The following is a 13,905-nucleotide window of genomic DNA, read 5'->3' on the forward strand; positions in this document are numbered from 1 at the left end:
AAAAAAAGGAAGATAGGAGATGTTGAAAGAATTGCCATTTATACTAGTCCATTGAAGAGGAAGTATTGCTTTTTCTCTATTAGTATAAAAATATTACAAACTCAAGCCACTCCAATTAGCCTCCTGTTTCCAACAGCACACTGAGATTGTTCTTTGTCTCCAATGACTTTTTGCACCCAATAAACACTTCACTGTCCTTCTTACTTGACCCCAAGACATAATTAGACATAGCTGGCCACTAGCTCCTTTTTGAAATTCTTGCTCTTGGCTCCCTTGACCCCCCACTCTGGTGTTTCCCCTCCCTCACTGACAGCACGTCTTTGACTGGGCCTCTTTCTGTTGGTGATCTCCAGACCTTTAACTTTCTCCTTAGATGACCTGATTCTTTCTCATGGGACTAAACTCCATCTATAATGCTGATGATTTTTCAAATCTCTAATTCCAGTCTACCTCTCCTCCAAGCTTCACACTTACATGTCCAACTTCCTATACTACTCCTACCCTTGGAAGTTTCACCATGAACACATCCAAAATTTCTTCTCCACCAAACCTGCCTGATCACATCTTCCTACCTCAGTAATGACACTGCTACTCACCCACAGCCAGAAATGAGTCATTCTTGATTTTGCTTTCCTTCACTCCCCCACATTTAAGTCTTTCCAGTTCTATCTTCATAATGCATGTCTACTCTGTACACTACTTCCCAGTTACTCTGTCACTCTCTGGCCCAGGTGATCTCTGTTTTACAGTTTGATCATTGCAACCGTCTCTGCTCTTGCTCTCCTCCAATTCACTGTCCACATAATAATGGCTTCTCATTACGCTTGGAACACAATATGAGCTCCTTACCAGGGCCTAATAAGGCCTTGTATGATCTGGCTCTTACTCACTTTGTGCCACTCCCTTTGCTTACTGCATGCCAGACCCATCTGCCTTCTCTAAATACCTCAAATCCATCAAAAACTTTGCTGCTCCCCAGCCTCTGCAGTTGTTCTGCTTGGAAGTTTTCCTCCTCTTAGCATGGCCACCTTCTTTGCATCCTTCAAGGTCTCAGCCTAAATGTTAACTCCCCAACATCTTATTTAGAGCAGAATTCTTGGGGTGCCTGGGTGGCACCGTCAGTTAAATGTCCAACTCTTGGTTTCGGCTCAGGTCGTGATCTCAGGGTCATGAGATGGAGCCCCATGTTGGGCTCCATGTTCAGCACAGAGTCTGTTTAAGGCTCTCTCTCTCCCTCTCCTCCTCCCCCCACTCTAACAAATAAATAAATCTTAAAAAAATAAAGCAGAATTCTTTTTTTTTTTGTCTTTGAATCAAATCAGTATATTTTTCATTTGTTTATTGTTTGTATTCACTGAAGGTAAGTTCCCTGAGGACAGGGCTGTGTTTGTTTTGCTCATCACTCTATTTCTATTATTTGGCACACAGTGAGGCTAGTTAAGGTTCTGTGGCTGGAGGAATGAGAAAGATACTCTCTCAGCCCAGTTTAGTATTTACGCCCACCCCTTGGTCCGTCCATGTGGCCAGGGAGACAGGGTCTTGGAAGAAGATGGCCAAGTCCCATCAGAATATGTTGCTGAAGCATGGGGATGAGGAATATTTCCACAAGAGAAAGAGGAATAACACTGTGAGCTGGGCAGTGATCTCAATTTCTACAACACGGTATAATCATATCTCCTTGCTTTTCTCCCATTCATTTAAAAATTCCTTTTTTCCTGGGGCGCCTGGTGGCACAGCGGTTAAGCGTCTGCCTTCGGCTCAGGGCGTGATCCCGGCGTTATGGGATCGAGTCCCACATCAGGCTCCTCGGCTGTGAGCCTGCTTCTTCCTCTCCCACTCCCCCTACTTGTGTTCCCTCTCTTGCTGGCTGTCTCTATCTCTGTCAAATAAATAAATAAAATCTTTAAAAAAAAAATTCCTTTTTTCCTTCACTTGTTTCAGTTGGGTCCTTAGTCATTATTCCTGGTCTGAAAGACTATATGCTGGAATTGCCCAAATGTGACAGTTATAGAATCCTACTTTCTTAAAAAGCCAACTCACCCCAATGATTTCATGACGTGACCAACATTTATAAAGCAATTACCATCAATGTTCAACATACTACTAGCAGAGAAGCTAGCAAACTTTACCCTTAATTTGACTATGAATTAACCTGTGTCAATAAATACTTCAGTGCCCTAAACGTAAGAATATGAGGGCAAGCTCTTGAAACCTGAATTGTATTAATTAAAATAGTATCTAGGGAGTCTTATCTCACAAAAACAATACCAAAAAAACTAATACTGAAAAGTTTTTGATTTTATTTCCAAGATCAAATATTACAACAGGACATTTACATGTATTTATAAAAAAATGCAGCAGTTGAATTTATAGATCAGAGGTTTCCTTGAGTTTGGTCCCTCTCTCAGCACAGTGAGCTGATGTCTTCAAAAGACTTATCCCACTCCCCTCCCTCCCCCACCCCAAGAGCCCCTCCCACCCCCCATTCAAGTTGCAGTACCAATATAAAGCAACTGGGTACAACACAGCAAGAATATTCACAATTTGGTACAGCCAAAACCAGAGGATCACCAACTGAAAGACCCTCTTTTTAGAAATATTTACCTACAGAGTATGTGTATCTATAGATAGATCACACCCAGTTATCGAAGATTTCCCTGGTTTTAGAGCAAGTGGAAGTTCCACTGAGTCTTAGCCAGCAGTTACAGCTCTGCTTTGTCTAATGGCATGCTCTTCTCCTCCTCCAAGTTCAGATTTTCTACCACCTCCATGAGTCTTCAAATTTAAGGCTTCCCTAGCACCTTAATTATCACTTACTAGATATAGAGGAGGGTCTCTAGTGTATTGTGAACAAAAAAATTTAGTGGATGATCCAGTTGCCCCTTGCTCCCTGGTCCCAAACCCTTCTTCCCACTTTGGAGAAGAACTGCAGAAACAAATATCTCCTAGCACCATGGGATTAAAAGCCCAGAAAACTGAGAACGATATGTGCATTTTAGGGAGTACTTGCCAGAAACACTACAACAGGAGCACTGTCTCTGTCCATTATCTTCTTGGATTCAATAACAAAGTCACTACAGATTAAATTTCGAGCCCGTCCTGCATTAAAAATGCAAATCTCACTAAGACTGCCACTTTGTCCAGAAGAGGATTCCCAGGGAATCTCTAAATACTGTTAGGAACTGCTTGAGAAACACTTTAAAGCAAACACCCCAAGCTGACTTCACTCGAGTCCCCAACCCACCCCCATCCCTATTCCCCAAACAAATTTCATTCCTTGATTAACCTCTCTGAATAAGATGGGAAGTGAGGTTTGAAAAATGACACGAAAAATGTTTAAAAAACACAAGTAATGAGGACATGCCAGAATTGGGACATCCCAGATGATTCAAAACGCATTATTTAAACGGAACTCATACAAAGCATGCGCCGAGCCTACAAACACTCCTGAGAGTATCCATGAACAATCAATACCTACTCAAAAAAGGACTTTTCTTAAAGGGTCAAAAAAAAAAAAAGAAAAAAGACACCAGATGATTAGAAGTTGTTAACAATCTAAAGGAAAACCGTTCTAGAAAAGGTTTTTTAAAGGAGTGAAAAAATAGTATCTTAACAGACTCATGCCAAAGCTTGGATGAAAGCCCCTCAAATCTAAGTATCATGTTAGTATCAACTGGTACTCATTTCTCTATATCTAAGACTAGAGGATTATATCATAGCTTTACTGTCTGTTTCCCAGCAAGAGTTTTAAATAGCCTTTCCAAAACTGAAGGGACGAACATTAGAAAGTAACAAGGCCCAAGTCCCCAGATGGGTAAGATAAACAGTCCCTAGTACAAGTCTGCTACACTCATTAACTGAAAAGTGGAGGTCACATAGTACTTTCATTCTAATTAGCAGGTAAAAGGGGATTTTTCTGGTGGCAATGTTAACTTCATGTGAAGTTTAACTTACAGGTCAATAAATCATTAAAAATTATTATTAAAAAATGAACATATAATTAGGGTAAAAAACCTATTTAATATTTTGAATCACACCATCCAATTTATTGATATTTTCCATTATTAAGAACACAGATAACTGAGAAAAACACACTATCAAACCATTCTGTTGAAAACATTAAGATACCCAACTGAGCATCAGCATTCCAATGTCATTAAATTGAAATAGAACCTGGTGATGTGTACTCTTCTAAAGCCAGCAAGCTTGACAAAAGGAAAAAAAAGCAGGATGGCAGGGAATAGCTCCAGATTAAGAATCTCTCCCTTATTAGTTAAGATGCTCACACTGAGTCTATGAAAAAAGCAAATAAAAAGATTTTAATTAAAGGAGAATAATTCTAGGTCATTTATCCAATGATTTGAAATGCTTCCCATTTTATTTATTTACCACATCTTATAAATGAAGGATTCATGGTAAGCCCAGTTAGATTAACTTGTTTTGATACAGATAAAATTTTTCTTATGTTCAGTCCCATGTAGATTGACTATTCTTCCTATTTGAAAACTTAAGTTGTAAGGGATATAAAATCTCAGGGCATTTTGATCTCCATACAGGAAATACCAATAAGCAAACAACAAAAATTTGCTGTTTGTGGGCACAGAATTAAGTACAAAGCAACTTCCCATATTTAGAGATTAATGTGGGATTGTTCTTGGGCAAAATACTACCATTGGTATTTGTATCTCTAATCCAAGTAAATCTGGCCATCTCTGGAAAATACTCTTCAGAAATGCTAAATCATTTTATTGAAGTAGTCATACTGCATTGCCCAACTCTACTTGGAGATCATATGGCAAAGAAAGGGTTGAACCAAAGATTATCATGTTTATGAGAATGACTGAGATTTTAAGCAGTACAACAGCATTCTGTAGGTCAAAGAAAGGGGAGGGGTATCATGGTGCTAGCTGTTCTATATTTAGAATAAGAGAATTTTTAGGTAAAGAGAGAAAATGAGCTATAAAAATGTTGCTTCAAGTTGTTCCCTTATATTTAAACCCATGAAAAAATTTTAAAATGTTACATATTCAAACTTAGAAATGGAATTTCTTAAACAAGCTTATTTCATTAAAAACCCTGACTAATTTTCAGTGAATGGATGTCCAAAAAATCGAGAATAGAGAATGGCAAAGTAAAAGAGAAGGCAGGATGAAAAGATTTTCGAATTAATGATCTCATTATCACATCCAATAATTTAATCACAAATTCACTTCATGGGAAAACTATCAAGGTCATCATAATCTTTATCAAAAAATATTCTTGATTCTAAGCTGTCTCTCTAGCAGTGTTGACACACAGGTGAGTCAAAGACCAAAATAACCATCAGTGAAACACTAAATTTCTATAGAAAGGAGAAATCAAGATAGTGCCTTGGTATTGTTATTTTTTGTACGAAAAAACTTCTTGCCACTACTCTAAACTGTGTACAATGCAACACTAAGTTTCAAGTCAAGACAGTAATTGATATGCTATGCAAGGCAAATCAATGAAGTTGAATATTCATAGGACAAAGCTGTCTTTAGCCTTTTCATCAAGGCTTGTAATATTGGAAAACTGCCATGTTCATCAGTAGGGTTGGTTCTTCCTACTCTCATTTAGTTTTACACAAGCCATCACTTATTCATCGACCTGCATCCTATGATTTACTATTGAGTAGTTAAGTGAAAGAGGACGAGAGAGAGAGAATATGAATGACATAATGGAGATACGCTCTATAAGAAACATATTTGAAAGCCAGCCTAATTAAATCTTGAAAAAGTTGTTTCTGCCAAAACCAAGTGTGAATTCTACAACTTACACAAATCAATTTCCTAACAACTGCTCAGCCAGTAAAGTGCTTTGTTTAAGCACAAACGTAAAATAAAATTTAACTCTGGTGTCAATGAAATATTGGTTCTCATTAATTACATTTTAGTCATACTTAACACTGATTAGAAACACAGCGTGAAGTTTTTTAAATTAATGAATTGTGTTTAAAAGATCATTACTAGATCTAGAACAATACTCTCCTTTTTGGAGATTCTAGTCATCACAGTGAGGTTAGATTAAGTTACTGGGCAAATGAAACCTGGACACAGAAAAAAAGCAAAGGAACTGATTAACAAAAAAACCTTTTTAATTAGCCTAGGGATAATATAAAGAGGAGAAATAAGAAGCATAAAATTTTAGAGTGGAAAGGACTTCAAAGATAATCTAATTCGGTGGTCTACAATCTGTGGGTTCCTAGAGTTTTTGCAAAGGGTCTGCAATTCCATATGCACATTTACATTTCCTTCATCTATGGACTTAATGTTATTAATACTTAACCCCGCAATTCCCCACTCTTGCCAAATTTTAATATTTTAAGTCCTTTCACTTTTGAAAAGACTGAGAACTATTGATCTAGTCCAATTCTCCTAGTAGCAGAGCTGTTACCCAAGTGCACTTATGCCTACAAACAGTGCCCCCTTTATACATCTCATTTGTACCTGGGGAGAGAAATCAAATCTTTCCTTCACTTTCCAATTGCTAGTGGCTCCCTCTGGTATTTTCCTAAGTGTCCAAGTGAGATTCTTGCTAGCTAAAATCTTTGTAGTCCTAGGATCAATAATCCTTTCCTACTTGGAAGCTGGGTGTACCTTACAGATAAACGTCATGCCCTGAATCTAGTAGCTACAAAAGGTGGAACTAAAGAATGAATATGGTGAGTCAAAAACTTTGAGCTACAGTGTTTGCCACTTTTCGGTTTTATTTTTTTTGTGGACTTTCCTAAGAAAACCTACACAAGCCTTTCCCCTTTCTAAACTTTTATTGTAATTACAGTTCAGCACCAGAAAGGTAAGCACTTACATGTTCTTCAATTATCTCATGTGTAGTGTAGCTTTCCAACTGGATAAAACAGAAGAAACCAGGTGTTAGACCTCAAGATATTTCCAACTTTGATTAAGGACTCAATAAATACTTGTTGACTTTCTAGAGTCAAGGAAGTAAAATGTTACAGGAGATTTAAAAACATACACAGAGAGAGTTCAATAATCTGGTATGGATGGGACAAAGAAAAGATAACTATATCTTTTCCCAAAAATGGTTTAAAAAAAGATAAAAATATTTTTTATCCTTTCCATTTATTCTTGGCAAATAATGCCACATATTTTCCTTTCACATTTTTATCAGTGCATCATTTTTTTAAAAAGCAATAATCAGTCCCTCAAAACAGTGGTGTAAATAAGAATTTATAGGCATAGTGCAAATCCCACAAGCTTTAAGGAAATAAAACCAAATGGTAATTTACAGAGCCAAACAACAGGAAGATAACCTTTTAGGTAAACTGATTCCCCTGTTGTAAGAGACAACAGCAAGGGAGTGAAAAAAGCATGGACTCTGGATGCCAATTTTGATTTTGCCAATTACTAGCTGTGATATCCTGACCAGGTTCTCTAAACTTCAATTTTGTCCTAGCTACAAAATAGGGAGAATATAAAATATACATTTTGTAGAGCTCTTAGAAGATTAAAGGAGAAAAGGCACAGAAAGTGCCTAGCACATGCTAGTTACTCAAAATTAGTTCCCCTTTCTTCCCTCATTTGGCTGTTCTCTCTCCTCTGGTTCCTTTCTAAACCAAATTCAAAAGGTGTTTCCTGTCACTTTTTCCCCCAACTTGTTTTCATTCCATCTCCCTGTATTTGTTTCTTGTCACTCTCAAACTCTATCTTGTCCTTTTCCTCCCCACTTTTTCTTCCGAGCCGTTTCCAATACCTACGAGGAACAACTATTTTTAACTCATCTTACTAGCCTCATTTAATCTTTTCAATAAAATCTCTCCTCCACAGAGCAAAGGAATTTGCAGAGGAAAAAGACAAACTGGAGGAAGCGTACTCCTTTAATGAATTAAGTTCATGAGCGAAGCAACACTCCTTACTTACTCTTCCCATGTATAATCCATAATCCCTCCCTCATGGGCCTATCAAGCCCAGGATAATTACACTTCTGCCTCAAAATAAAATAAAATCCTCTACATCTTGTACTCTAAACACACCAGTTGTATCTAAGTTGGATCAGTATCTCATGCCCTAAGTCTCTGATATATGCTTACTTAAATCATTTTATATATACTCGGTCATCTCACAGTAATCCAAGTTGAAAAAGTCACTTTGGTTTCTCATAAATGGATATGCCACGGCTGACCTCATCAAAAAGGTAGAACTACATCCTATCATTAATGAACATGTCTCAGGTTCTTGAGATATGTTTTATAAAGAGAAGTTAGTAAGTAAAAGAATGAAAAGAGTCCCACAGGGAAAATTCTTGACTTCACATTTTTGACAGATTTGGGCTTTAGCTGTGACTCTGCTGAGAATGGAGATAGGTGCCATCACAGCACCAAAGTTGGGCATACCCTCAGTTCTTACCCTGTGCCTCCCTGAATTTTTAGATTTCTGACCTTGTCTACTACCAACAGTTTTTTAACCCTCTACTGCACCTTTGCTAGTATACAGCTCTATTCCTCAGACAGCAAGTATATTATCCAAGTTCAGAGATACAATTGAGGAATTAACATGAAAACCATGTTTCCTCAATAAATCAGAAGCTGCTAAGTTACTCGAGAGCCTATGAAAAAACACCGAAATGGTATTACTCAGTCACCAATCTAAAGAGAGAACTTTGACTCAAGGTATAAATGAAATTGTAATTATATAAATATATTTATAAATATTTATACAATTATATACTTATACATAAGCACTTACACAGACTTAGAAAAAAATGTAAGAACATTAATTCAAAAGGACTCACTGAAGAATAAACAGAATTTCCATGATTTCCTTGAGGAGATACATAACTCATTCTTTAGGAAGGGTCCCTCTAAATCCAACCATTAGAAACCACAGTCTCTAATTGTGTAGTAGCAACACATGAGCATCTTTTTTTAAATCCCCTAGTTGCCAAGAGAGTGACCTTAAAGTAGATGGGAACCTAAAGGTCTCTGAGCAATAGCAATTTATGTTCCTCAAGTAGAAGAATCAATCGATCCAAATCCCCAACTGACAAAACAGGCCCATTCAATGCAACAAGGTTAAAATTCTAATTTTGCCACCAGAATCATTACTACCCCTTCAGAGGACTCTATTTAAAGCTCAAAATAAGAATTGAGCATACGGTGAAGGTGATAAGTCAAACAGTATTACATAGATTCAAGATGGCCTCTTCTACATAATACTGAAACAAGCTTTCACCAACTACATTTTCAATGTGGTTTCTGTTGGCAGAAAAACCCCACAACATCTGAAGATTGCTGACAATCTTCTCCACCTCCCTTACTAAATGTTGTCTTATAAATTGAATTTAAAGGTTTTCCCCTTACAGAGGCTTTCAGTTTTGATACCTTTTGTAAGAAAACAGTAGAGGAATTAAGCTCATTTGGTCACCAGAGCCTTTTAGAAACTATTCCAACCAGGGGTAAAAAAAATGAATCCTTCTTTCTAACCGTAGGAACATGGTTAGTAACTCTCAGCTGCATCTTCTTCTTTTCCCCCGGGACATACATAAGTATGCCTTAAAGCACATAGGACAATCAATAACCATAGTGGTTACAACTATAAGCCACTGTACTGCATGATTATTGAACAGCTGCCTTCCCATAGATCACTTGTGGACCCAAACAATGGAAGGGCCAAAAGAACTAATATGCTGTACTGGCAAAAACAGCAAGCACCTTCCTAACCCAATCACCACAACAGCCTCCCTAAATGTCCGTTTCAGGACTAGCAGGATCAATACAGTTTATAAAGTAATAATGAAGAAAGCTGTTTTAGGCTAGGATATTGAAACCCACCCCATGCTACTCACCCGACATTTAACACTCATTCTGCCAATAACACATACCATGGAAATAATTCTAGCTGGGAACATGGGAATCCGTTGAAAATTTTTAAATATGATGAGCAATAATTATAAGGGATGCTTCTTCCATGTACATGGAAGCCTGGATATTTTGTCACGTGATATTTCTTACATGAACAACAAAACAAAACATGTGTTATAGAGTTTCTTTTCCCTATCAAAAATGGGGCTTACAAAAAAGGGAGGTTGTTCTTATTCTGAATCTAGCCATTCCTTTACCAAAGAAGTCTGAGGAGTAACATTATCATTTGATCCCAAAAAAGTGTCGTGCAAGAGACCACTTATTGGAACACACATTTCCTGCTGCCAGTACTAGAAGGTCTAATCCTTACACTTCCATTTGGTCACCAGATTAGGTAAGAAAGAAAGAATAGCAGGAAAAAGAAGAAAATAGAAGAGGAGTGAAAAGGCTGGGGGAGGGTGAAAAGAGACTGAATATAGGAGAGAGCAAGAAATAAAAGAGAAGGCAGGTGACTTGCTTGCCCAACTTTGGCTCTATGGTCCTATGAGCCAAAATGCATACTTAGTGACGTGGTATCTCACAGGAAAGGGAAAAAAGGGGTAAGCTGAGAGAGGTCAGGCCATGATGTTAATTTCTTTCCTGTACAAAGACAGTCTCTTGAGGACAAAGGCCTGCCTCCTGTAATGTAATGTCATAGTCCAGATGAGAGAGTTTCCTTCGAGGGAAGTTGGTGAGAAGTTCAAAACGTTCATTTGGATACCCTTTAGACTGGACGTGCTTCACCAAAGCCTATGAAAAATAAGAGAAAGACAGAGCTGTTAGGTAGAAATAAAAAGAAAGAATATATTAAAGAATTAAATATCTTACATTCCTTTCTATCATATAAGATATAAATTTAAAAANAAACTGCTGTGCCACCCAGGCGCCCCTAAATTTTTTTTTTTTTTTAAAGATTGTATTTATTTATTTGAGAGAGCGAGAGAAACAGCACAAGCTGGGGTAGGGGCAGAGAGAGAAGCAGACTCCCTGCTGAGCAGGAAGCCCAATGCAGAACTCAATCCCAAGACCCTGGATCACGACTTGAGCTGAAGGCAGATGCTTAATCTACTGAGCCACCCAAGCGTCCCAAGTTTAAGTTATTCTTTCACATAACCAAAGCTTACCCTTGTGGAAGGGCCAATGTAACTCTTTAGAAGGGGAGATAATAAATCTGTATCCAATAGTTTAGGGCCAGTAAGTGATACTGAAATATACAGGATTATGTTTGTCTCCCAAATAAACATAAACTCAATTTCTATTTGTAAAGTTACTGTCCTCTTTTTAAACATTTTACCAATTTTTTCCCTTTTATCAAAGATACATCCTTCAGTCCACCTACAGACATTCATGTCACCTGTGCGCTGAATCCCTTCTTGCCTTCTCAGAAACCGTGCCACTACGATATCCCCTTTTGTAGGTATCTTCAATATCTCACTCTCTACAGATGCTTCCTATCAGACTTAAACATGCTCAGTCTCTCCTTCAATCATTTTTCCCCTCTGATTATTGCCTATGCTCTCCCTCTAGCTTCACAACCAAACTTCCCAAAGAAGTGATCTATGCTTTGCTCTAGCCATGATCTCATCTCCTATTCCCATCCAAATACTAGACCAGGAAGACAGTTCTGGGTATCAGCACTGGCAACCAGAACCTTCTTGCACTTCAGTCATACAGTCTTGAAGAATCAGATTAATTATCTCCAGCCACAGCAAGTGGCTAGGTATGAATACCTGACCCAAGGGCGATTCACTCATAGGCTAACCTAAGCTAGTCAGACCCATTCTCTTTTCCAGGAGTCAGAAACAGAGGGAAGGCCCATTAGCTGTGGACTTTAGACAAAAAAGCCCTCAGCATCACTAAGATGAACCATGTACAAGATGAGAGGCCAACAAAACCCACCACTATATAGAAAGAAGAATGCTGTGAAGCAGAAAATCGCAAAAGGGAAACAAAACAGGCCCCATGAAAGAAACACACAGAAAAACAATTTTGGTTCTTAACCACTTTGCAGGTTCAGCTACCAGGACACCCAGGAGCCTCAGTAGAATCTTCAAATAACCCTGCTCCCTTTTTCCAGGTAATAATTTCAGTTGGGTTTCTATCCCATGCAGCCGTGGAATAGAAAATCTTGACTGGACAAACCCTCTGTGACTTGCCTAAGATAACTTGAGAAGGGAACAAAGTAATCCAAAGATTCGTCACAGTTAAGTTTCCAGTTAGAGGCCAGACTGAATACCATCAATTTCAGAGAATCATAAAGCCAATTATGCCAATTAATTAGTTTCTCTGCTTCTAGTAAACACCTCCAATTAGATATACTTACCAACAGTTTAGCTTGCTCTGGAAGAGTGATCTGTTCCCTTTTTCCATCTGGATACCGCAACATCAGCTGTGCTTTTGGTCCTAAAGGAAGGGTTAAAAAAATAAGAAGAAAAAGAACTTAAGACAGAAGACTAACTTAAACAAATAAATAAAACCCTTCAGTAACATTCAAGTTTTAAGTAAAGCAGGTCTAGAATGTAACTCACCATTTACATCTATGCCCTCCACTATTCCATCTGATTTTTCAGGTGACATCTCCGATATTTCTGAATCCACAGCTGGCAATCCTTGGTGGTTTGTGGCTGTTCCAGGCTCAGTTCTGGCTGGGGGTTCAGTCAGCGGCCTTCTATTCTCCTCTTTTCTATGCCCCAAATCTTTGTGGGGAGATTTCCTGGACTTGGCAAGATTCTCTATCTCCTCTTCTTCATCAGAGCCACAAACGGATATGAACTCCTCACTGCCAGAAAAAAGTTCAGATTCAGATTCTTCATCTGAGCGGCTATCCTGTTTTGTCTGTGTTGAATCAAAGTGTGTCTCTTGCAAGGAGGCTCTGATGGCAGCTTCTAACTGGCTGTCTTCACTTGCATCTATAAGGCTCTCCTGCGAGATGCAGTCATAAAACATGGGCGGAAAGAAAAAGAAAACAGTTAAACCAAAAAAACAGATAAAGTCAAACAGAACATAAGAAACTTAATAGTCAAGGTGCCTGGTTGGCTCAGTCAGTTAAGCATCTGCCTTTGGCTCAGGACATGATCCCAGGGTCCTGTGACTGAGCCCCACACTGGGCTCCCTGCTCAGCAGAGAGCCTGCTTCTCCCTTTCCCTGCTTGTCCTCTCTCCCTCTCTCAAATAAATAAAATCTAGAAAAAGAAAAGAAATGTAACAGTCAGCTTGCCAATATTATTTTCTGCTGAATATATCGCTTTACTAAATTTTAAGCTATTTGAGTGCAACAACTTTGTCTTACATGGCCAAGCTGGAATGTGTATTTTAAAAACAAAAATAACCATCTTACCACCTGGTATAATGGTGTTGCAAGCACAGGTTTCCTTTATATAAAAATGAACAGAATCAAGAAAACAGTTTATTCCCAGCCCAGAAAAATAAAAGAATTAACCTTTTAAATATAAAGCCAAAACACTAGTTTTTAAAAATGACTCAACACAGGGGCGCCTGGATGGCGCAGTCGTTAAGCGTCTGCCTTCGGCTCAGGGCGTGATCCCGGCGTTCTGGGATCGAGCCCCACATCGGGCTCCTCTGCTGGGAGCCTGCTTCTTCCTCTCCCACTCCCCCTGCTTGTGTTCTCCCTCTCGCTGGCTGTCTCTCTTTGTCAAATAAATAAATAAAATCTTAAAAAAAAAATAACACAGAAAAGGATGTCTACCTTGCTTATCACTATATTCTTCAACTAGCACTGTTCTGACACAGAGAAGGATATCAATAAACTCAGTAATCATTTTGCAAAAAACCTAACAGATCTCTAACATTAGAACCCAAACAAAACAGCATATAATGAACAGGAAAAACCAACAACTATGTTTTCCCAAGCTTAATTATGATGAAGGGTTTCGTTGTGATCATGAGAAATGCAATTTCAACAGCTTTCCTCCCAGGTAAAGCTCTGTCACAAATATCACTAAACTGATTGGAGTCACAAAATATGGGTTATCTGAGTGGAACTTATTTTGATCCTAACTCAAATTA

The 13,905-nt window shown here is 38.3% G+C and overlaps 1 protein-coding gene across 1 annotated transcript in view; it reads right to left on the minus strand.

Annotated features, from left to right (window-relative positions):
- Positions 1 to 3,497: 3,497 nt before the first annotated feature.
- UBXN7 (UBX domain protein 7) overlaps positions 3,498 to 13,905 on the minus strand; it is a 62,586-nt gene continuing 52,178 nt past the window's right edge. The window contains exons 11-13 of the mRNA XM_011221742.3: positions 12,409 to 12,802; positions 12,204 to 12,283; positions 3,498 to 10,630 (exon numbers count right to left, since the gene is read on the minus strand). Of these exons, the coding sequence (XP_011220044.3) occupies positions 10,469 to 10,630; positions 12,204 to 12,283; positions 12,409 to 12,802 (636 nt within the window). The 3' untranslated portion in view covers positions 3,498 to 10,468. The remainder of the gene's footprint in view (positions 10,631 to 12,203; positions 12,284 to 12,408; positions 12,803 to 13,905) is intronic.

This window comes from Ailuropoda melanoleuca, chromosome 1, assembly GCF_002007445.2.
Source record: "Ailuropoda melanoleuca isolate Jingjing chromosome 1, ASM200744v2, whole genome shotgun sequence".
Taxonomy (NCBI): domain Eukaryota; kingdom Metazoa; phylum Chordata; class Mammalia; order Carnivora; family Ursidae; genus Ailuropoda; species Ailuropoda melanoleuca.